The sequence below is a fragment of the Rhipicephalus microplus genome, chromosome 1 (genome assembly GCF_043290135.1).
Source record: "Rhipicephalus microplus isolate Deutch F79 chromosome 1, USDA_Rmic, whole genome shotgun sequence".
NCBI classification, from domain to species: domain Eukaryota; kingdom Metazoa; phylum Arthropoda; class Arachnida; order Ixodida; family Ixodidae; genus Rhipicephalus; species Rhipicephalus microplus.
The window spans coordinates 275,603,279-275,629,128 of NC_134700.1; the positions used below are offsets into that span (position 1 = coordinate 275,603,279).

A 25,850-nucleotide genomic window follows, 5' to 3' on the forward strand; every position below is an offset into this window, starting at 1 on the left:
TCTGGTAGTGGCTTTTATTGCAGTAAGCCACATGGATTAATGTACTTTTAATAAATATTTTCAGTTGTAGTATAACCATGTTAAGCCGTTTATGCGCATGTACAGCTTTCTGTGAACTATTTGCGGATGGGAAGAAATAAACATGATTAGATACAGGTGAGAGCCTTCGCAGGTGGGCAGTCTTCTTAGTCCAGAAAACTGTGCACTATCTTCCTGCTAAGGCCGATCAAGTCGCGGGGCAAGCCTCGAAGCAGGGCTTATCTCTGTACTTGAGTCGACTGCCTTACCTGTCGCATTGTTTCAAGCCACCACGACTGTTTCAACCTACCATAGTATAAGTTAGGCGATGCTAGTAAATTGGAGACTAAAGTACAATCCATTTTTAGCTCTCCCGACTCGGGTCCCTTCAAAAACACTTCTACGCGCTCGTTGACTCATGGCAGCTAAGATCTAGAACAGCCGCAATACAATTCGTCTTCTAAAAAGATGATGATTTTTTAAAGGCGGGAACAGTGCGCGTTTGGTCCATAAAGTGTTTCCTATTTAGTTCCCGCCTGCACCTGCGTCACCTATGATCTGAATTTCAGGTCATGCGAACCTCAATAAAGGCATGACAGAATGGTCTAACGTTATAGAAATCTTGCAGAGCTTCCTCTGCAATGTTCGAGTGCAATAGCACGAAAGCGTTGCATAAGCATTCCGCAATGCAGAAAGTCTATAGTGCATGGTCGCAAGACACGAAAAAGAAAAAAAAAAACCCTTCTCAGCAGAAAAAAAAAGAAAAAAATATGTTGCGAAATCTTATTGATTGAAAACTTACCCTCAGTTCGTTTCTTAGTGGGCAGCTGACAGTGACCACTGCCGATATTTAGGGGGGGGGGGGGCTCAGCCCCTTTTACCATTCGCAGTGGGGAAGGGGGAGGGGCAGCGGCCGCCTTGTCCCACCGGGAGATACGCCAAAGTTGTGTTGTCAGAGTTTGACAATGCGTTCGAAGTTTCTTGAAGGTATTGAATACTGAGCATAACTACTATACTTTGAAATTACCTCACTTCTCGAAAAACGGCAGAGAAGAACAGAAAAATAGGTCCAATCTGGCACTGAGTGGTGGTCTTGGTTGTTTCGATATAGGAGCCGTGTTAAATAATACGATAATGATCATATTTTCCCAGCTCGATGTGGTGGTATTGAGATTATTCCTAACAGTGCACGCTGTTATTGTGCACGCTGTGCTTACATGCATGTTTTATCTCCGTTGCCATAGAAAGTTGTCATCGAATGCGGGACACTCGACCATTTACAGTTGTTAGCTTGGCACGATGTTTTCTGACTGCTGTACAGAAACGGAGAGGTGTGTTCTTATTGACACTGTTGATGCGTGTACGTTCCCTCACTTGACGTTCTACCACGCCGGTTAGACCTCACGTCTCCGCCGTATCAGAATCTTTCGCCCAGCCACGTTAGATTCCGTGGTGACCGTATGGAATCGATTTGTGTACTTTCTTTTCCCAGAGCCGGTTATAACGTTATACGGAAGAGTATATACGAAGATAAAAGCGATTACTGTTCTTCCTTCTCACTCTGTCCTTTCTGACTAGAACGTGAGCTGAATGCCTCGAATGTGATTCACTATATATGCACCAAGTGAGCAGCTTATAGACATGCTCGCGCACATCAAGAGATAATGTGCTAGAATTGGCTCGCAAGTCAAGGTTAACTGTACTATATTGCACGCTCGTGCGTGAACTGCAAGGCTTGGCTACGCGAAAACAAGTCCTGTAACGTTGCGCAATGCCTGCCACGTTACTTTCCACTCGCACTTAACTCGTCTAGTCAGGTGCGAACAGGCGGCTGCCTTTATTGCCGAGAGCGGAACGCCGTGCTGACCGCACGGCAGCTTTAGTGGGATTTATCGTATAGTTTTTTTCTTTACTTACTTGTTTAAACTTTTACTTCAGCTGATCTGGGCTAACGAGTCGACTGATGACCTAGAACTGGGCGTTTTACGCAGTAAGTCGAAGGGTGCTTGAATTCTATCATAAACGCCAAGAAATCGGGAGACAAGAAGCCAATCAAAGTATGGGGGAAATTAACGCTGTTTCAAGTGCAGATCACTTCAGGGGTTCGGATTGTCGTATGCTGTTGTCGTCGCTTGACGTAACCCTTCACGCGTTCTTCCTCTTGTTCTTCGGCCGCCTTGCTCATGATCACTTGTCATCATAAGCAAAAGAAAAAAAACAAAGCTAGTGCGCTTGGCGTGACGCGGGCAAAACCGTGTAGAAAAAATAGTAAAAGAAGAGGAAGCAAGCGCGAAATAGAAAAAGAAAGGGAATAATAGGAAGAAAAATAGAAATAACGAGAAAGAGAAAGAAGTACATTCAGAGTGAGGAAGAAATAAATAGAAAAAAAGACAAAGAAAGACAAGAAGCAACTCAAAATGAGAAGAATGAAGAAACAGAGGGAGATTCAAAAGGAAAAAGAAAGGTGACATGAAATAAAAAAAAAACAAAGAAAGCTGGCCAGCTCTGCAATTTCTTCAGGCGTGACACCCTAAGCGCGAAGCTGCCTTTTTAAAAGCGCGTGTGTATAATTCACTCCGAGTAAGTAATATTTTTCTCCGACAGGACACACGCCCCGCAATGTGTGTCTGCTACTTCCCCCTTAGGGTGAAAGAAGCTTTGTCCGGCCCATATTGTTCACCCCGACTCTAAAGCCCTATCTGCCATGGTGGACCAGTGGATACGGTGCTCGGTAGCTGGTCCGCAGCTCGCGGGTTTGATCCCGGCCGCGGAGGTCGCATTTTGTTACATTATACCATGTCTTGACCAGTGTGTCATATTCATGTAACCATTCTACCCTCCCATACTGATTTTGGTTCACGCCAGGTTAAGGGAGTGATCACGAGAGCACCCGGACGTAAGCGGTTAGAAGATAGATAGATAGATAGATAGATAGATAGATAGATAGATAGATAGATAGATAGATAGATAGATAGATAGATAGATAGATAGATAGATAGATAGATAGATAGATAGATAGATAGATAGATAGATAGATAGATAGATAGATAGATAGATAGATAGATAGATAGATAGATAGATAGATAGATAGATAGATAGATAGATAGATAGATAGATAGATAGATAGATAGATAGATAGATAGATAGATAGATAGATAGATAGATAGATAGATAGATAGATAGATAGATAGATAGATAGATAGATAGATAGATAAGCAGACAGACAGACAGACAGACAGACAGACAGACAGACAGACAGACAGACAGACAGACAGACAGACAGACAGACAGACAGACAGACAGACAGACAGACAGACACCAAAAGTGCTTGCTGTAGGCAAAGAAATGCTTCGCATCTGATACAGCTCCGGCCTTTCCATTTTGCTACGCATGTAAACAAACAAGTAAATACTCAGTTATGAGCTGTAACTTCATTTACTTATCTGCCTGTAAATCGCGGACCGTTGTCGTTCTATCATCAGTTTTCATGGCGCATTTTGACCAAGCATGGCGTTTGCGCCACTAAGACCTACGTATCGCCATAAGCTAGCTGATGTGCCGACTGTTATCGTTAAAGCCTTTTTGTCGGACACATCAAGACGCAAAAGAGGACTTCGAGCAGCCCGTGAGAACGGGTACACGAAAGTGTGTGGGTTCTGCTTTTGAGAAAGCGTTCCACGGAAGACGCCACGCCATGGTTGTCCGGGTTTCGCTGGCATGTTTACCCACGCTTTCTCTGCGCGTTCTATAGGTCGCCCACCACGTTGCCTTGTATTTCGCTGCGAGGGCAGCACCCCACAGGGTTTCGCGCTATGTGGAAGAAGAAAACGGACCCTCTCAGCCTCGTGCGCCCAAAACCAAACGCTCGAGAGACGAGAAGCATCCTTGGCCTCGCAGAGCGTTGAAACACTGAATGGATCACAGTCTTGCGACAAGCCCATCGTCTTCCGACGACGTGACATATATATGATAATGTCTTGCATGTTGCTTGAGGGGCATCGAACTCGCAAACTCGCAAGTCTTGGCTTCTACAAGATCGGTGAACGCGTGCCATCAAATTTTGGAAGTCACCACTCATGCAGCGACCGTCCAGGAATATACCACTGGGCTGACCAGCCTGTAATTTGTGTGATCTCAGTAAAGCTTCAACTGGGACTAGCACGGTGGTCTGATGCAGTTGTGCTTAGCACACGATACTCTTACAGACATACTTGTCATCTTCTATTTGTTAGTCTTTCGTGCTTTCCTTTAGCGCAAACAGGGCCGTACCAAGGATTGAATTTTTTTTCGTGAGGTGCTTATGTGTAGAGCTGCCAACTTTGCCAACTGGTTATCGATGTGAAAGCTTGTTAACACCGTAGTATCACCCGAAAAGTTCAAGCACGAAAAAAAGAATTGGAACGAAGGATGGGGTTGTCGGAATCCCTTTATCTCCCCCCTAATTACGACCCTGAGTCCAACTACCAACATTAACATTGTGTTTCCGGAACGGTAAACCCTGTCAGTTGCTTAGTCTGCCTCTCTTGGTTGGTTGGTTGGTTGGTCGGTCGGTCACAATCAATCAATCAATACACTGGAAACTATTGCTATTCTACCTATACCCACCATTCCCATGCTGGCTAAACTACATTTATCCCCTAGAGACGCTAGCGCCAAAGTGTTCCCTAGTGGTACTTTTTGTACGAAACCCTGCGGCTCGTGTTGGACGAGCCGCGAACGAGAGCTCGTACACCGTGACGGTCTTCGGCAGAACGAGAAGACACGCAGCCTGGCCATGCGTGTCGGCAGTTCTCCGACGAGCACCGCGCCGAAGCTCAACCATCCCACGTGACGACCAACAGTCGTCCCACTGTCGCCGCGGTTTCGCGGCTGCGGGGACTCGCCAGTCGCACGGGAAGCTGCTTGGCCGCAGCAGCGATACACGCACACTCTCAGCGCCTACGACGAGTTGCGTGTTCGGGAGAAGGAGGGCGCGACGATTCTTTTGCTCTTTCAGCTCTGCTGCTTCGCTCTAAAGGCAGCCATTGCGAAGAGAAGCAAGACGAAGGAGTTCGGAGAGAAAAAATAATTAAAGAAAGCAAGCCTGCTAGTGAAGAGGCTCGCTTCTGCGACAGTTAACGGTACGCGGGAAGAGGTAGGACTCTGCTCTCCGTGGGAAAAGGCGTCTTGCAGTCCGCACAACGTATCGCATACTCCTCTCTTCTCTTCTTCTCTTTTTTTCCCACGTTCGGACGCCTGCGTGCACTGAAAAGAATCCATTCGTATACGTTCTTCGGGGACTTTCGCATCAATAGCTATACCAAGTGAACGTGTCGAAGCGTTTCAACAACTGCGTCGGAGTAAGTGAGGTATATGTGAACAAGCTCACTTGCATAAATGCGAGCGTACTTTGGAATGACCAAATGACGGAATACATCTCCAGGATACCGGGTCCTTGATACAAGCTTTGATACGCACCTTGGTAAACTGGCAGAGAAATTTTGTGACTGTTCGTGCACTGTCGGGAGTGTCTCTATGCTAGTGAAAAGCAAACACGAATAATTCGTCCTACTTAACCTTTATCGGAATTCCCTCTCGCTTATACCTTAAGGAGGTCTCAAAATTCCTTTAGGTTGAGTTTCGTCGGCGTGACCAACGTGTTGCAATTTTTTCGGGACAATCAGATATAATTGGATGTCTGCTATGAGAAGGCTGGTATAAATTCACCAGATGCCTGCATTTATTCATCGACGGCTATAGGTTAGTTTGCAGCATATCGCATTGCTTTCTTTATCTAGCGTAATGTCTTATTTTTAAAGTGACATTAAGTAATTTAGATTTCAATGAATATACATGGCAGAAGTGTAATCGAAACGCGACAAAGTTTTGGGGAAAGATGCAGGCATAAAGTAATGGAAAGTCGCTGAACATGGAATATGGCTGGAGCTGACGTTTCGACAGGTGGGCTTTTCATCGTAAGGGCAACAAAAGCTTCCTTAGTCGCGTTCCGAGGTACGCCTCGCTCATTCTTCTCTATAACTTCGATGATGTAGGGGGAGGGTAACCTTGAGCAAATAAGACTTAGGGCCAAACCTCATAAGCGCGAAAATGCACGCGACAGCGACGAGCGACGCGATGTAGATCGTCGTCGCGCGATCAGTCGCTAGCGCAGGCAAACCTCATTCACGCGACGGCTTCGGCGAGCGAATTCCACTGTTGCTGGCATGAGGCCGTCAACTCGCACCAAGAAAACCGCGTAGCGAGCGGTATGCAATTTAAAAATAAGATATATTGTTGTGTAATGAAACGGAAAATGTTTATTATTGCCTTGCAGCACTTTTTTTATGTGCACATGCGTAAACAATGCGTTATTTCTTGTTGCGCAATCGTGCCTCGGGCAGGGTCACGTGCACCTATGTAGTCTGTCTTTTCCGGGATTTCGCTATTGGCTGCTTGAGCCCAGCACTTCCGGGCGATGAGCGACGGTTTCCAAATCTGGAGTCCCGAGCGATCGCGCGAAAACGAGCACGCGACACGTCGCGCGAACGCCCTGTTTCGTCGCTCATAGCATCGCTCGTCGCTGTCGCGTGCATTTTCGCGCTTATGAGGTTTGCTCTTTACTCTTCTTCTTTCCCAATGCCAAGACGCACACAAACACGCTGTTGAAGGTGGCAGGCGACACGCCGAGGAAGAAATGTCCTCTAGTAGAAACTTTGGCTCCAGTAACATTCCCCGATCAATGATTTCTCACCGCATCATACCGATCGGCAACAAGAAACGACATGAACAACGGCGTCTCGGTGTTGTATTCAGCTTTAAGGGGCACACTGCTTGGCCTTGGCGCACGGCACGTTCTCTCCAAGAAAATGCTGCTGGTAACGAATGGGAAAATAATCTTCTCGGATCGGTGCCCGTGCCGTCCATTCAACTCGCACATGTAACGCAAGCCCTATAGTTAAGTCAACGCTAGCCAACAATACAAGCCCTAACAAGTGCTGATAGCTATGCAGGTAAATAAATACAGGAGACTAAGTCCCCTGACTTTTGTATTCTGCCAGGCCGCACTGCGTTTGCAACTGACCCACATTTTTCCTTCGTCGGATATCGAACATCGCGACCCGTTTCCCGAGTTCGAGCGATAGAGGTGAAAATAATGATTGGAGTGATTTTGCATCTTAAAACCACGGCATGATTACAAAAGATGCCGCAGTGGAGGACTGCGAAAATTTCGAGCACGTCACAAAGTGCACCCAAATCTTGATACTCGTGCCTTTAGCATTCCGCTTCTATCGAAATGTGACCGCCGTGGCCAGGATTCGATCCTGCGACCTTCGAGTCAGCATTCAAGTTGCCTAACAACTAAAACACCGCGCTGATTGTGAAGAGGCGAAGGTAGACAAGACCTTCAACGAAGTTCTGCAGGCAACAGAAGGCATTGGGAGCTTCGAGAGTGCCGGTATTTCGAGCACATCATCACCGTCTGTTTAAAACTAATGAGGGGCACTTAAAGGGCTTCTGAAAGGCCACGCCAAATTGTATGCAGCCCAGAACGGTGGCCATTCGAAGTCGCTCGTGACCCGAACGGCCTGCTCCCATTCCATCGGTGGCCTGCCGCTAATCACGGCTCGTGTGCCCCTTGTCTATCGGCGCTGCTCACCGCGCTCGACTGAACCGCTGGCTGGACGCGCGTCCTTGGGCGTCCCGCGTCGCCGGCGGCGTCGTCGTCGCGGGCGTTCGCACGGGACGCCGCGCGCATACCTGTCCTCGGCATACCTGCGCGCTGCAGCGAGGCAGTGGTCGAGCAACAATGACAGTGGGGGATAGCCGGTGACACGTTTAGGCTTCAAAGCCTCGAATCACGATTGCTTTGCAAGGACGCCGGTCCTTGACACGTTTGTCGTTGTTATTTGATAGTAGCGGTTTTGGGAGACACCGCGGCTAATTAGCGGGCCACGCCAAATTAAGTTGCTTATGAAACGAAGTTAAACGAATACTGGCAAATGAGTGAAACGTGAATGCACTACTGAAGCGTGCCTCAACGCAGTGGTTTTGACTGGTCGCCTCCTTCCCCCCGCCTTTTTTTTCAGCGCAGTCTGAAGCAAGCGAAAGCAAATGTGAGTGAGTGAGTGGAGTGAATGAGTGATGAAGGTAGAAAAGCAGTAAGCATGTGTGTGCTTTTAGTGGTGTGATGAATGCATGATTTATAAGAAAGTCCTCTGTTTTTTTTTTCCTTGCATTTCCCGATATTACGTTCTGTGTGACGCCTTAGGGTGTCCTCCACACACAATAGCAACGAGGTATCTATGATTCCAGGAACCATATGTAGTAACTGTAGAAAAAACTCGTACAAACGCCGACCTTCACTCCGCAAAGAAGTTCGCACTGTTTTTCGAATCAGTCATCACTGCATGCGAGAAGACGGGCTTGGAATAGGGGTGTGCGAATATGAAATTTTTCGAATACGAATCGAATACGAATATTCATGTTCGAATATCGAATATCAAAGGACAAATGCCTCTACAGTAACAATAAATTAAGATGTATTTATCTAAAAAAATACACAACAGCCTGTCTGTTAACACAACATACACTGTTATTTGGAACACAATGCAAGTAATGACTAGCTGTTATCATGAAACATAATGACTACATGTTATCATGGAGGGATATGAGTTGCTCCACATAATCAGGCAGGAGGCGCTCCCTCTGAACAGAGACAACCTCCCCTGCCACTGAAAAGGCACGCTCGCTTGGAACTGAAGTGGCTGGTATGGGCAAGTACTTGGGGCAAAGCTTTGCCAGACTGGGTTATCTGAAGGTGCCCACAGTCCGTCACCAGTCACATGGGTGACTGTATTTCTTCAGTAGGGCTTCTTCAGAATACGCTTTAATTTCCCATTCTGAAGTAGACAGTGGTGTAGTTGCTACTTGACTATTTGCAAGATTATCAAATGCACTCCAAACATCAGAGGATGGCTGCACACACTGTTGTGGCTCCTGCACTATTGCTGCTGGCTGCACGACTTCCACAGCAGGGCATAGGGCAACATCCTGAAGCACCAGATCTTTCAGCCATACCAACTTTTGTTTGTTGTTTCTGAATACCGTTGACTTGAAGCGTGGGTCCAAAAACATAGCCAAGCATGCTTCTTTGTCCTCGGTATATAAGGGGAATCTAGTATTGAGAGACCTTGCCAGTTCCTTATGAAAGCCTGTTGTGCCGCTAAAGTTGCTGAGGCAACTTAGCATACCAAAAATAATTGGTATCTGAGTGGAAAGTGATGGGTATTTGTCTGCGCTAGTTATCACAGTTGCATCATATAAGGGCTTAAGTGCGTCCAGATATTCAAGAGCCTCTTTCCATTCTGCTGAGCAGAGACCATCAGTGCTGCTACTTGACGTTGCCAGCTCAACAGAGACAGCCTCCTTCAAGTCCAAGAGGCGGGACAGCATTAAGTATTGGCTGTTCCACCTCGTATCTACATCTTGCACCAGACGAAGTGGATCCTTGCCCATCTTCTTCTGGTACTCACCTAATATCTTCTGCGCAGACGAGCCGTGCTTATAGTGGCCCACGATGTGCCTCGCTTTCTTGCACAGACGGTCAATTGACGGTGTGTTGGAGATTGCATCGTGAATTGCTAGCTGCAGGGTGTGGGCGAAACACGCACGCTCAGTCCACGGGAGCCTTCTGACCACGGCACGGATGTTGCGTCCGTTATCTGTGACGATGTATTTGCGGCAGCCATCCGGTATTTCCCATTCCGCGCACATCTCGACAAGCATTTGCGCAATGTTTTCGGCGGAGTGGCTAACAACCATGTGGCGAGTGTTAAGCGTGAACCGCTTCATCCTAAAACTTAGAGTGAGAAGGTGGCAAGTGAAGCTCACATAACTCTCGTTGGCGCGTGATGTCCACATGTCGCTGGTAAAAGTGACTGCAGATGTTCCCCCTTCAAAAGCACTGCTGAGCTCGTCCTTCACTTTCTTCCATGTGTCATCAAACAAGCGCGGAACACCCTTCAAAAGCACTGCTGAGCTCGTCCTTCACTTTCTTCCGTGTGTCATCAAACAAGCGCGGAACACCCTTGTTCCGCGCTTGTTTGATCGCGCACCACGCTTTCACGTGGTGCGCGACGGTAGGCGATAGTTAGGCACAGCCTCTGCCATGAGTTCCTTAAATCCGCGGTTTTCAACAAAACTATATGGTTGCAAATCAAGCACTACCATGGCAGCCACCTTGGCATTGAGTGCTTGAGTTTTCTTTTCCGACAAAGGGTCAGTACGGTGCACAAAATCAAATATCATTGACTAGTCTTTCTCTGGCGCACCTGCTGCAGTCATCCGGTACACCTTCATCGCGGTTGGGTGCTGTTTTAGATGGTTAACAAGAGGACTAGTCTTACCGGTCGGCGTTTTAAGTGAAGCAGTACGGTGCACAAAATCAAATATCATTGACTGGTCTTTCTCTGGCGCACCTGCTGCAGTCATCCGGTACACCTTCATCGCGGTTGGGTGCTGTTTTAGATGGTTAACAAGAGGACTAGTCTTACCGGTCGGCGTTTTAAGTGTTGCGCCGCATGTCTTGCACTGCGCCAACGACGACGATGTCTTCACAAAGTGCTTCCAGATAGCGCTTCTTTCCCTTCGTTTCGGCGCCGTGTCTTGATTGTTCCCCCGTTTCGCAGGCGAGTCGTCATAACCTCCGCTATCTGCCATGGCACTTATTAACGACGCGAGTCCATCACAGGTTACAAAGGCTCGCGTCAAAACCGCACCATGTGCACCGAACACAAGCTAGCAGAACTGATTGTAGCGGCTGACAGCACTAGCCAACGCCGCTGACCCTACTAACATAGCACTGTGCACTACATGGCGCACTACCACTACTCATGCGCTCTGGTGGCCAGCACGAAAAATATTTATATGCATATACAGATATACAAAACTGAAAGGTCGGCGCATGATTACCGTTTCATATATTCAATATGTTTAGAATGCAGTCCAAGTTATTTAACGCATACTTGCCGGAAATATGACATAACTTAGCAATAAAATCCCGAGTTGGGACTAACAGCTTTCGAGCATGTTGTATAACTGTGCGACTGCTCACGTGCGGAACTTCCTCGAAAAAGGAAATAAATGTGACGTCATGGTACAAATTACCACTAGAACTCTTTTTGTCACTTATTATGTTTTCTAACCGAAGCGTTTGCCGACGGTGACAAAGTTTCTGCTTTAGCACGCGCGTGCACGGTCGTGCGTTATCAAGCGATGTTTTGATGAGACAACGCGGCAACGGTTAAGCTTGGTTCCTGCACACGAGGTCCCGCATAGTGAACGTGTGGTAGTGCAGCACGTTACGACGGCATAAGAAAGGCGTGCAATACGTTTACATGAACGTCAACTTTGCTGCTGATTGTTGAACGTCGCTGGCCGACATAGTGCCTCCGTGCACTTCTGACTTCTGGCTTATCGCCCCTCTGGGCAACGTTTTAATATCTCTGAACCCAGCGGAAATATTAAAGAAGAGTTATTTTCCGCATGATAATCTAATCAAATATTCGATATTGTCGAATATACGAAGTGATTCGAATATTCGAACTTTTCGAATACACTTTTTTCGAATCGAATACGAATAGTGCGAATTTAATACTCGACGAATATTCGAAACTTTCGAATATTCGCACACCCCTAGCTTGGAAGATGCACGCGTGGTGTCAGACCTTCGCATCACGATCAAGCCACACGGGGAGTTCAAGTCGGCGTCGCGGGACCGTGTATTAAATAAATAAATAAATAAATAAATAAATAAATAAATAAATAAATAAATAAATAAATAATGCCAAGACTCCATTGACAATATATTTCAATGTATGTGTGCCTACTCGGTTGTATGTGTGCCCACGCTTGTCTGAGCTACGGGAATCGGCAGATTCAGAAAGGCGTGGAAACTGCCTCATATACGTATTTAAGTAGGGGGACTCTACTGCTACTATGAACTTCTTGTTACCCGGAGTAGATCCAACACTGTAGGAGACAGGTTTCGTTTCCTTCGTAACACGAGAAACTACAAGATACATCGATGAAAAAAAAATATTGTCGTGTGATTGTGACGTGAAATTAACAAACAAAACAGCTAATAAAGATCGATCGTATACCTCAACAAATGGGAAAAGCGACCGTCGGTTATCTCGGCGTCGACACTAATACACGCAAAGTATCATCACATCATCGTCATAATCAAATGACGTCATCACGGTGTCACTTTTTAGGCAAAAGTTTCTGACGTCATTGCAACGTCTCCACGCGACATCGTTGTTTGGTCAAAGATGGCCGATCCCGGAGGCCGTGTGGAACGACGTGAGATTCGGAAAGCTTTCGTGGGTGTTCGGGATGGAGAGGTTAAATTCTATCTGGTGAAAAAAAAAAGAAAAGAAAATGGCCTTCGCCTTCCAGTCATGGAGGGCGAATGCATAAGGAGGGACCACGTAAATTTTTTCATTTGGCGGTCTTGTGCTCATGCATTTCACTAATGCCGCTGAATAGCTCGGCGATATTAGCGCATTGTAATGATAAATAATTGATTGGTGTAGTATTCGCCCTTTTTCTCTATATCGTCTTCTTTCATTATGCGTGCGTGCAAGAGGTTTTCTTCTCTGGACTGACAAGGAAGCGTTTGAGTAAGCGTTCTGGCGTCCGGTTGCTGGCCAAGCAGCGTCCCTTTCTCGCCTCCTCCTCTGTTGCCTGGAGAGCGGTAAGCATGTCAGCTCTCTTGGTTTTCAACTGGAAGCCGCTCCCTATATCATAAGCAGGGCGCGCGCATTGCGAGAACTCCGCATACAAGCTGGACACTTCACTTATGTACACCGTCGTGGTGCACGCGCAAGTTTGGTTCGAGTGAAAGCGATCAGGCCGAAGCCGCCTTGCCCGTCGAGTGTATACAGTGATGCCGAGATCGGCTGTGCGTTAAACTGGAACGGAGGTCACCGGCGCGCATGCGCAACCAAGCGCTTGGGTGTTAGAGAAAGTGCATGCGCTCGAAGCGAAACCAAGCGGAAGTTTTCGGCCGACACATTAAGCAGTACACAGAGAGCAATCTCCTCTGCGCGGAGATAAGTGCCGCCAGCGACTTTTGAGACCTTATACATAACTTGTAGGGCATTCATTTTTCGAATTCGAGTTCTTTATTTCTACCTCGTAAAGTTGCAGACAGTGGAGGTGCAGAGAAAGCTGCCAGATATTGTTGGTAGTTCTATTCCGTTTGTGATACGTTACTCGCCCGGCTACCACGCACATAAATGACACTTTCTTCGTATAAACGGGGGAGAATTCGAAAATGTTGCTTAACCGAGTGAGTATAGCTAGACCACTTTATACTACACCCGTTGCGCTTGTTTAGCCCAAGTGCCGGATATTACAACAGCAGGTGAAATTGTGAAATACGTTTACTATAGCGATTAATTACTAAATAGTATTTATGAATTGCAGTACATAGTGTAATTACAAAATATGTATGGCCTCGTCATGTTCTGCTAGACCGAATAAAGTTATATTCAATTTAGTTCAGTTGTGGCCATGGGTTTTGTATGCCTGCTCACTTTGAACAAAATTTCAGGGTAACATCACTGTTGCAAAAATACTCATTCCCAAACTGTCCGACAGAACACACGGGCGTTTAAGTTACTTTGTGTGCTTCAATCAACATTTCCCTTATTTCGCGTTGCTTCTGTGAATGACATTGCGTTCTGTAAACAAAAAAAAAAAGACAAAGGAGAAGGACACGAGCTATACGGAGCATACTGAAAGTAGGTTTCATGGCGCATGTTCTGCAATGTGGCCGCCGTGGCTGGGAATCGAACCCACGCCCTGCATTTTAGCACCCCTATCAGTGGCGGATCCAGAGGGGGGGGGGGTAGGGGCGATCGCCTCCCCCCAAAGCCTGTCAGTACCCCTCCCCCTCTCTTCAGGGCTTGCCGTCCACCTGCTATCACCAATAAGGACAAAGGAGTGGGATGCCTTTGAGCACACATTAATAGTATTTATGCTATGATAGAGTATTTGTGCTTGTAAAAAAAAAACTAAAAAGTAATGTCTCTGGTGTTACTTTAGGCGACCGCCCCCTCTAAAATGAGAGGCTAGATCCGCCGCTGATACCCACAGACCCCGTGCTGAGCTATTGAGGTGGGTCAGGTCTAGCGCTTTATAATTGCTTGTATAAGGCCCTAAGCATTATGCACTGCCTCTGCACTAAGATTCATCGAGCTTGTGTAACATTGGGGGGGGGGGCAATTTTTTGAGCATTTACAGCAGTGGCTCTCAACTGGGGTCAGCGAAGCCATCTTGAAGAATCCACGAAATCTATCGTCAATTTAAAAACAAAATCGTATTTTTTTCGGAGGCACACTATCCCCGAGGACCGTCATAACGACCCCTTCCTAGTGTTCGGTACGCTTCACCGCAGAATAGATCTGTACTGCGGCGGAGATCGCTTACGTTCCCCCTTTTCTTGAGGAGGGGGCTAAACATGGATTTCCCAGGCTTGATTTTTCGAAGAGAAAACGTAGTTAAAAAGGGGTTGAACGTGAATGCGAATTGCGCAACTTATTCACAAGCTGTTGAGGTTCCTCAGTATGATCATTTTTTTTTTCGCTAGGAAGAAATAAAAGGCAGCTACTTCACGCTGCATGTTGCGGTAATTTATAACACCCCCCCCCCCCTTTTTTTTTTCTTTCTAGCAGAGGCCTCTCATTACTTATTCCAGTTCACAAGGAATCCCCTAAAAGATACATAGTTAAGAATTACTGGTTTAAGAGATCGGACAAAATGTACGGCTTTAATTCATATATTTTCTGTTCTTTTTTTGCCACCTAAGGCAGGTGTTGCGTCACCTTGGGGGGCATTTCTAAGCCTCTTCCTTCCCCAATTCATATTTGTGCTCGTGTTTTCAGTGTATCTGAATCAAGGTAAGCGAAATCAGTGTCATTTAATAGCTTTGCTGAATTAATCTGATGTTGGTTAAAAAAAAGCGAAAGAGTGTCTGCCTAGGTGGCTCAACTCTCTTTGAGATATCCGGGTGTCACATACAATATACAAATTTGTTGTGAATCAATAAAATAAGCAATTGAGGGATAACTACTTTTTTAACACTGTAGTACACAAGCAAAGAGTTTCGTTTTAGACTGGCGCTTCGTGGTTTCGATTTTTCAAATCTAAAATATCCAAGCATTCGCGTTATTATTATTATTATTATTATTATTATTATTATTATTATTATTATTATTATTATTATTATTATTATTATTATTATTTCGAAAATTTGCCATGATTCATCGTCCTCCCGCGATTAGCAGAATAAAGCAGTGTGTTTCCACAACTCTAGTGCGATTCGAATTGCATTGTGCAAGTCGTTTGACGTTCGAAAAACTAAAGAAAAAAAAACAGCTCTCGCTTGTTTCGCTTTTGAGCGGGATTATAGCGTGCACGAAAGTGCGTGCTAGAATCGCGCAAGTATGGTATATATGTTTTACTCTGGAAAGGTCGGCATGTGCCACGCACTTAGGGAATCGATGTTATGGGAAGCATGTGGATGGAAGGTGACTGTTGTTAATTTTCTATTGAATGAAACGTTATGAAGCAATGCTAAATATATGCAAAATCATGCAGAGCCACACGCTAAGCAGCCGCATATATTTTGTATAACCAGTTGTTTTCTGTTGCGCAACGATGTCAAGTCAACAACAAAATGCATATTAGCAACACCAGAAGCGGTGAGCTGATATGTAGCGCTGGTGCTCGTGAGGATGGTGGCCCTGGCCACTGCTACATAAATAAACTTCAGCTCGTAGCACCTTAACTACAACTGACGTTAACCCGACGTAATGACTGTATCAGAGAAGTACATATTTAATGTTGATAAAATTTGATAGCCAGCACTGCAAACACAATGCGTGTTTAACGAACATTAGGGCCTATTGAAAGATAGTTCCTAAACCTGGCATGACTGTGTAGTAGAATACTTGATTGCCGCGCAAAGTGCCGAGGTTCGATTCCTGCTGGGACCCTGAGTCACATTTATTCTTTACATTCGTCGGGTCAACGTTGCCGATGTCAGTTTTTGTTTCTTCTTTTTCTTAACGCTCACACGTCAAAATTACCCATGTCTGTTCTCGCCGTTCCTGGGTGGATATAAACTGTCAATCACCTGTGGAACAGACCCACATGCCCGTGGGACATGCCCGCCCGCGGGTATGTGCCACACGTCTGGCGGAAATGGTTAGACGACGTACGCGACGGAATTGCGACATTCTTAATGTCATGACCAACGAGTCATAATCGTAAACCATCCTGTCCTCGCTAGAGCCGCTTGGGGCTTTAGGCGACGGAATTGCGACATTCTTCATGTAATGACCAGCGAGTCATATTCGTAAACCATCTTGTCCTTCCTAGAGCCCCGTGGGGTTTTAGTCCTCTTTATACCCAGGCGTATCTATATATTATAGATAGATAGATAGATAGATAGATAGATAGATAGATAGATAGATAGATAGATAGATAGATAGATAGATAGATAGACAGATAGACAGACAGACAGACAGACAGATAGATAGATAGATAGATAGATAGATAGATAGATAGATAGATAGATAGATAGATAGATAGATAGATAGATAGATAGATAGATAGATGCTGAATGTGCCTGCAGTACTGAAAGAAATGCCTCGCATTTAAAAACTGGAGTGCCGGCGTATCTTGCCGCATGTGCCAACATTTGCGCAAATGCTATATTCAAGTAGCACCGGAAGAATGATAAAGAAAGGAAAAAAAAACATTTTGTGGTAAGCGTACAGTCGAGCTCAAAGGTCGCCGCTACCCCTCGGAAAGGTTCGGAGAGCTTCTCTCTTTGTGACAGAGAGGGGTGGCTTCGTGGAAAGTGCATCTCCCGCGTTGTTTGGACGGTTCGCGCAACAGGCCGCTGCGCATATTAGGGAACGGTGAACCGGTAATCATTAGGGGCCGAACCGGAAGCTTCTCTGGCAACGGCTACGCCCGCCGAGCCGAGAGAGCAGCGCAGGCATTTACAGGCTATCTAGCCCTCCCTCGTATGTGAGAGGGAGACGGGAGGCCCCGGCATTCAGCAGCCGTTGCCGCGCTACCGCCGGCGCTCACTCGCAGGTACCGGTGACCTTTCCAAGGCCAGTTTACGTTTCGTGTTGAGGAGTGCCGTGCGGTGGAGCACCCTCGAGTCAAAACAGAAGCGGCGGCAGCGGCGCGCTTCTCTGTCTTGCCACGAGATGCCGACTCTGTGCCGCGCTCGAAGGACTGCTTGAATGGAGGCGCGCGTTTGCCTGGCCGTCCATTTCGTTGCGCAGTGAATATAAATTTCGTGCGCTTGGATTTGCTTTATAGTCCTAACGGCAACCACCAAACCCAACTTGATTGTAAGCCACTCTTTGTCTTATTATCTTATTCAGAGAGTGTGCCTCCAGATTACTGTATCGTTATGCCGCTCTGCAGGATGTTTCAGTACGCTTCTAAACGCGAAATGGAAGAATACAAGAAGCTGAGTCTGTTTTTGATGTATGGTTATGGATAAGTTTATTAATTAAAAATTGCTATTGGTCAGTGAGTTAGTCATTGATGCGAAACGTGTACAAGGCGTATCGCTTTAGAAGAAACCCGCCCTAACTTAGCACTCTGAACCGTCCCATCTGTACACTCGGGTAGTCCGCGCCAAATAAGAAATTGTAATTACGCATGACAGCCTGTAACATAAGTGGCTTTTTATAAATGCCGAAAACCGACGTTACGCAATCACTTACTCTTTTCTGCAGAGCGAGGTTTGTGATGAGATTTGTGTGTTTAAAAGTTCAGCGAGCATGCAAGTTCAATACTAACTCGCTGAAAATCATTGCGGAATTTCGTAAGTTATGAAAGACCGCTGAACTTGCGCTTTCTTTACTTATAGAACATATGGTATTGATTTTTGTAGGACTGAAGAAATCTGCCGTTTTCAATCGTCGACTCGGTTGAGTTTGACGGCTCAAGCTCCGTTTGAATTTCGCGCGCGCAATTCTTTTCTGCGCGCTTTCTGCGCAACTCGCCAGAGGCGCCGCGCTCGCGTGCGGCGTCACGTGTTGCTTTCGCGCACGCTGCCGCTACAGCGGCTGCCTTGGCGACCGCGGCAACCGGGAGAAGCAAGCAGCGACGAAACGAGTGCCGAAGGCGACGGTTTTGTTTTGAACGCCAGCGCGCCGGCGTTCTTTTTTCCTCGACTACGAAACGACCGCAGGGTGCCGTCGCCTGCGTAGACGGCGTCGATTTACCTGCGTGGAATTCACCGGAGACTTGTGGATCGTGGTGAAGCAAGGTTAGTTTGTGCGGGACGGAGTCGTGCCGAGTGAAGTACAACCAACGCGGCGGCGGCAGCCAGGTGTTATTGCGCTCCGAAGAGGCCTGCCTGCCTCGCTCTTTTTCTGTGGTCGGAAATTCCGAGCCGTGGCGGCTGTGCCGACGACGTCCTCTTATGGAATATCGGGCACCATGATCGCCAGCCGACTGAGGATGCCATCCTACTTGGTCGTGTCGCTCGTCTAGGAACCGCGCTGACCTCTCGAAAGAAAGAGCCATGGCAGCGTCGGAGACTTCCTGCATGGACAAGACGTTGAATGCCTCCGTCTCGGCGCCGGCCAAGCAGGACAGGTAAGCCGAGACGACGTGTCAAACTTTTAGCTCTGTCGTTCGCGAATATTGATGCAGACTTGTAAGCTTCAACGGATTCCTCACCCCCATGGCGGCCTTCCCCGCCGATCTGGCCTTGAACGTGTCAAACGGTTTGACATCGAAGTTCAGTTTGAGGTCAACCTATGTTCGAAACGGACGCGCGTACAGCGTTTGAAATTCTCACATTTTTTGTTTTCCTCGTTGTATTCTTTTTTTTTTTTTCGCATAGGTGTGCGTTCATTGCGAGCGGAATGCCTTCAATTCGGTCGGCGTACCGTTCTGTTTATTCATACTTTGCGAACTAAGCGTAAGGTCAGGTATGTTAATACGATTTAATTTCCCGCGTCCTACGATTGCCACATCGCTCGTTTCAGCGTTTTTTTTTTATACTTCGAGTAGATGCTATATCAAAGAGATAACGGCGTATACCGTGTTTGATGAAGTCGTTCAGCCGTTAGAGCTTCCTCACACATCGCGGATCTTGTCGCAATATGTAAGTGGCCATGTTGGTATTTATGTTGCCACTTTCATTGACGATGTTGACGGCACGTCCTGCATAATTGACATATCTTGTGCTCTCACTGCGACTACGGCATCTGACGTAACCGCTTCGTTCTTACGCCCCCGCCTTGTCATGTGTTTTAATTACCTCTACGTCGAATTTGCTGAATCGCTGACATCTTCGTCGGTCGGTGGAACTGATAACGCTCGGCACAATTTGTGGCTGTACACCCACGAATCACGCAATACTTATGCCGGTTTGACGCCCAGCTCGTGATCCCTTTCGTGCAAAAAAAATAAATAAAATAAGGAAAGAAACAAATAAACGCGCACATTCAAATGCACCGACGCAGTGTGGGGTGTATTATGTGCTGGCATTTGTGCAGCTGTTGCTAAAGACAAGCTGTCGTTACGTTTCGCGCAATACGGCGGTGTTTGGCGCATTGAGTGGTAGCACAGTTTATTATGAAAAAAAAAACAGTTTTTTTTTTGTCGCTGCTTATGCCGCTTCCAGTTTGACGAGCTAACAGAGCGACACTTCTTCGGATCATTTCGTTAAGGGTTCGACACGGCGAAGTAATTGGTTAGCATTAATTAATTGATATGTGGGGTTTAACGTCCCAATACCACCATATGATTATGAGAGACGCCGTAGTGGAGGGCTCCGGAAATTTCGACCACCTGGGGTTCTTTACCGTGCACCCAAATCTGAGCACACGGGCCTACAACATTTCCGCCTTCATCGGAAATGCAGCCGCCGCAGCCGGGATTCGATCCCGCGACCTGCGGGTCAGCTGCCGAGTACCTTAGCCACTAGACCACCGCGGCGGGGCTGGTTAGCATTAATTAGGGAGTGGTTGATTTTCCTCCTATGCAAACGGGCTGCTAACGAGCGTTTAAACGCTTCGTCCAGTGCGTAGCTTGAAATCGCGTGGTGGCTTTAACCGTCACTTGGTTTTGTCCAGCGCTCCAATCGAATTCGACTGCTGTGTAGCTCGATTTGCTTGGAAGGGGCGTGTCACCGTGTACGGGCAAATTCGCGTAAAAGTGCAAACGAAAAGTTCATTGATTCATTGCTGAATTGCCCGAATTGAAACAGCACGGTACACGTTTCTCTACTGAAACGTTCCGTATGCGAGTCCAATAATTCCATATGTTTCCATAAAGAATGCATATGTTTCCCATATATTTTCCATATATTTCCGTAAGATTCTTACGGAAACATACGGTATTATTGGACATCGCATACGGAACGTTTCAGTAGGGTTATGACACTCCAATTAAACTTTAATGGGAATGCCTTGCGGTGAATGCCAATAAGTATCTGAGAAAAAAAAAAGAGAATTGAAGCTTCCGTGGCAGCTTTAGAATGTAGCTCCGACCTGCACTGGTTTGAACTGGCGCTGCTGACGTTCCCTCGGTTGTTTTCCCTTGCAGCTGCGACTGTGAAAGTAACAGGCATTCTGAGAATCGTTACGACTCGTACGGCAACAGCTTACGAACAATAGTTGCGAGAGGATCCGGCTTTCGGCACGTTATCGGATTCACACGGAGGGAATATGCGTGAACCAGCAACCGCTGTGATTATTTAAAATATATGTTTTTAGCGCAGCATTAACGAACGTGACCCCGAGTCGCACACCCTGAAACGCGCATGTTTATAGTCGTGAATCGGCCGCAGTATCTTCCGAATCTATGCATTGGTCAGCACCGCAGTCATGTCGCTCGTGGTCATACTGCATTTTTAGTCGACGTGCTTTATAGTGCTAACACAAGTAAAACGCTGCGGCTACAGCCAGGTAAGCGGCGGCTGCCTGCGAGACCGTCTGCAATCAGTTCGTCGACCACTCTATTGGATAAGTGTGATTGACGCCGCACTATCAATTTGCATATTGAAACTTGAACAAGATGAAACAGCATTTGTTGCTACATTTCTCGATTCGGGATTTCTAAGTCTTCAAGTCTTTGATCGAAATGTACAGGTTCTATGCTAGCCTATCGACCTTATCAAAAAAAAGTCTTCCTTCCTTGGTCTGCCTCTTTTTTGTTCCATCTGATCTCTGCGCACTGTCGAAATAATTATTTTTCTACGCGTTTCGTGGGCACCTTCTACACTTCTGATTTCAAAACACTTTTTCACATTGTTTTGGCAGGCTGTTTGTTTTCCTTTCATACCGTTTCTGCTTTCGATCTCTCCTTCCTTAAGGGCATACAAATGTTGCCTACCCTTAATTTCCAGGGGCTGTAGACCCGTGTGTCTAGATTTATGTGCACGTTAATAAACTCAGGTGGTGCGAATTTCCGGTGCCCTCCTCAACACGGCGTATCTCATAATGATATGGTGGTTTTCGGACGTTAAACCACACATATCTATCTATCCTTAGTTTCCCGGCTCCTCCTTGCGTTCTTTTTGTCTCTTTAAATTGTATATTCTTGAAATATGGTAGTAACAGTATGTTGTAGGCCCGTGTACTCAGATTTGGGTGCATGTTAAAGAACCCCAGGTGGTCAAAATTTCCGGAGCCCTCCAATACGGCGTCTCTCATAACAAATGGTGGTTTTGGGACGTTAAACCCCACAAATCAATGGTAGTAACAGTAGTAATAACGATGATTTTGGCGCCGCAAGGTCTTGTCTAAACTTTCTACAAGCTGACTTGCTTATAATGCACTCACTCATGCTCGAACGCATGCAGTTGAGTTTCAATGAACTTCAAAAGTTCAGTGTTTGTCTCTTGGGGATACCTAGACATTCCATATTTACCCGTAAACAAACAAGGCCCGAGCAGCGCTCTGTTCATCACATCACGGCAAACAGGTGCGTCAACTTCCTGGTGCCATCGTCATTCGAATACTTTTACCGTTTTATACCGTTGACCTCTGGCTTACTCATCTCTCCGAGTGGCTTCTGTGATATTGCACGAATATACTTTTGTGAATGAGAAATTAGCGTAATTTTCAGTTCATTATCTATGTGACGTCCCAATATAGCACAAAGTTTACGAGAGGCTTTGTGTAGTGATGTACTAGGGATTGATGTTGGCTACTTTGTATTTTTTTCTACATTAACTGCTACCACAGCACCCTTAAAGGATCCATGCAAAGAACAGTGGTATAGGTGTGACTTCAATGGGCAGGAGAACTGTGTAGGTTAGAAAACAAAAATGTGTTGAATACATGAAATCCGAAATCAAGAAGAAAGAAATGGGCAGGGCATGGGCCGCGTTGGAAAGAAAATTGCTTGTCACAAGGAATACTAGACTGGATTCTAAGATGAGGCTAGTGTGCAAGCGGTATTCACAAAATTAGGTGGGTAGATGAGACTAAAAAGTTTTCGAGAATAACGTAGCCTCTGGTTGCGCAGAACCGGGTTATCTGGAGTTTGAACTTTGAGGCATTTGCCCTGCAGTGGGTGTAGTCGGGCTGATAGTGAAAGCAGAGCATACGAGCACTTTTTCCGCATTCCGCCCACGTCTAGACGCTTCTGGCCCGTACGTGGTCGAACCGATGACATCGATCAATCAATCATTTTATTTCCTTTAGATAAGGTGTAGTACAGGACTAAAAGCTCAAGAGCTTGACGAGGTCCTGACCCCGTTCACAAGTTGACAAAGCAGCAGGAATGGCAGTCAATCATGTACAACAAATATGAGATAAACGTACAGGTATAACATCACAAAAAAGCAATACAAAAAGTTTATGAAAACAGTGCTAAAATAAAAAGAGAGTAATTCAAATGTATGGTCATGAAGTGGCATGAACATGAAAAGCAATAATAAAAAGGAAAGAATGGGCATAAATTCTGAGAGATGTATCATTGAGGATAATGTATGAATTGGGCGAAGTGTTTAATCTGACAGTTTTGTTTAGAGAAAGGATCGAAATCTTCGCGGTTTAAAAAAAATTTAACAAAGGAGGTGGTCTGTAGGACAATGATTGTTTGTCATAAAAGGTTCTGTCATAAAAGACATCTGTCTAGGCAGAAAAATGTGCCTCCGGGCTAACTAACCTCTAAGTGTCCCTTTGAAACCATGCCGCATGGTCCTGACGGGAACGAGCCGTTTGTGATGGCCACCTCTCGCTTCCGGGCCTTGACGGTCTTGCAGCGTGAGAGTGACGTTATATGACGCGCCATCGCTCCGGCCCCGTTGGCTTTTTATAGGGCCCCGGAAAACTTAATCTCTGCGACGCTTTTCGTGCGGTCAAGCGTCCTCAAAAGAGAGGATATTATCACCAGCGAAGGCTCGCTCCGCCGCTCGTATAAGGCAATAAAACATCTCGCGCAAACGCAGCACGGAAAGGTCGTGGTATAGCCTTCTTAGATCTGTCACGGCGACATGGTCATCTGCTGTGCTGTACAGCCGGCATAAAGGAAAAGATAAATGAACGGCCTCGAGTCGTCTTTCTCGTCCCTGGTTACAAAACGAATCGGCTTCATCTTTATGAACAGAGCCTCGAATACACGAAGGGAACGCAGTGGTGTGGCAGTACCTTAAGGCATGGTTTCATAATTTAATTATTTAATTTACGAAGTCATGCTTGATTTTACGTTTGTTGACCTCTCGCGAAGGATATGTGTCGCACTCACACTTTGACATGACACGAGTAAAAAAAATCGACAAAACAAACGATCAATTGGTGCTGCCTCCTCAGAGAGTATCGCTTACGTAACACCCCTACGTGCTGGGAGTTTCGCTAATTTATTTCCCGAATATACATGCAAGAATCACGTCTCGAATGCAGTCGAAGCATTCGGGTATATAGAGTGGCAACGATTCTAGCTTGCCTTGTGGTACAGTCAGCTACTCGTTCGGAATGGCGTTCTTCAATACCAGCATACCGACGGTCCGACTGGGTTCTCTTATTCGCTCGCTGGATTTCGTGTCGACCGGTTGTGCCCTCGCGATCTCCGACGACAGCGTAGCTCTGGCCGACTGGGCTGGCGCTACGCCATCTCCTGACGCCGATCTTCGACGACAGCGTAGCTCTAGCCGAGTGGACTCGTTCTACGCCATCTCTTGACGCTGACAAGAGCTCTCGTTGAGTGGGGCCCCGTCCTCGGACTCCTGCGATCGTCTCCATCTTTTCTATCTTCTCCTTACTTCCGTCGTTCGCCGTCCCTGCGCCTCGCTCTCTCCTTCCTCCCCCTCTATCTCTTTGCTTTTTAATTATATCCTTTTAATCCCTTCTCTACCCCCATCCCTCGTGAGCTACTGTTGGGGTGTCCTCCCCCTGAGAGACAGTTACGGGGCTCACTTTTCTATTCTTTTCAGTTAAAATACCCCCCCCCCTCCCAACCTCTTATCCGAATGCTTTAGTTGAATGAAGATAGGGAATCTATTCTCTATATATTTATATACTGGAGTGGGATACCCTGCAGCCATTTTATGCCACATATTCGGTCATGGTCGAACTTATACGCTGTCTGTTTGAGGTTGAGTTCGAATGAGGATGAAACATCTGGAAACCACCAGGCACACGCCGCCATATTTTACAGCAGCCTTGCGCGTCGCACGTGTGGCTGTGAAAGCCGCCATACATCACGTCTCCATTTTTCTCACTGCCGTGCGAGGACCTTGAATGTGGCGGTGAAGGCTGTGTCTCGCGTGACGCATGAAATCGCTGCGCTATTTATCGTCTTTCGGGTTTAAACGCGTTGAAAAAACTTGAGCGTGGCTCACATTAACGAGCGTGAAAAAAAAACAAAAAAAACACGGGGATGTCTTCCTTTGAGCCGGCGACTTACTCGGAGTTTTTATATATATCCTTACGTTGTAAGTAGCCTGCACTGCTCGTGCACGACGGGTGTGTACGCCGTTCGATGCTGCTTTGCTGCACTGTAGTGTCTACACGAATACACTAGCTAAAGAAATAAACAAAGCGGTGAAGTAAGCAAATACAAAAAAAAAAGAGAGAAAGAGCTCCTTCGCTTTGCCGAGTCGGCCACCGAGCTTGTCACGCATGGACGCCTTCTACAAAAAGGCGCTCTTGGAAAATGAGAGAAAGAGAAAAAAAATAACTGCTCGCTTCCGGAACAGAACGGTAGGAAACCTGCAGCGAATCCCGGCATCCTATGCGTATTTTGCGTGCGCGCTGCCAGCACTATATAGCTACACGGGAGGACACATAAGCCTTAAAGGAGCGGTTATGTGCTTGTAGAGCAAACGTGCTAGTGGTGTGCGATCGTTTGTACCATCGTCAATATACACGGACTTCCAACGTGAACGTCGATGTGTATGGACATGTAAACCTTGTACTATCTGATCCGTGTTTTTTTTTTCGTTTATTTTATAGACTCAAGTCCCCGTTTTGAAAGCTGGAAAGGATTTTTACAAGTGCCGAACGATTCAGCGCGCTTTGCTGGAGCTATAGCGGTCCAGTTGCTCAATGAATAATGAAGTGGAAAGAAGCTGTCAACCTTATCTATGTATGTGTCCTTCCTGAAAAAAAAAAAACGAAGCACGCTGTTTGTGAAAATACCTAAGGGGGGGGGGGGGGAGACGATATGCGGTAAATGTGAGACAGCTACGTAATCATTACCTCTAACTACCTTCATATCACTACTCACTACTCGTCTACAGTATCGGTATTATGCGAGTGAATACGGTACGGCAGCCACAGTCAAGTGGT

General features: G+C 46.4%; 1 protein-coding gene across 2 annotated transcripts in view; it reads left to right on the plus strand.

The window, feature by feature from the left end:
• LOC119165123 (uncharacterized) overlaps positions 1–25,850 on the plus strand; it is a 293,343-nt gene that overhangs the window by 54,963 nt on the left and 212,530 nt on the right. The window contains exon 1 of one of the 2 annotated variants that reach the window (XM_075895161.1): positions 18,202–18,699. The exons of the other annotated variant lie outside the window; for it this stretch is intronic. Within the exon in view, the coding sequence (XP_075751276.1) occupies positions 18,626–18,699 (74 nt within the window). The 5' untranslated portion in view covers positions 18,202–18,625. Of the gene's footprint in view, positions 1–18,201; positions 18,700–25,850 lie in introns of those variants that run through there. 2 annotated transcript variants of the gene reach the window in all.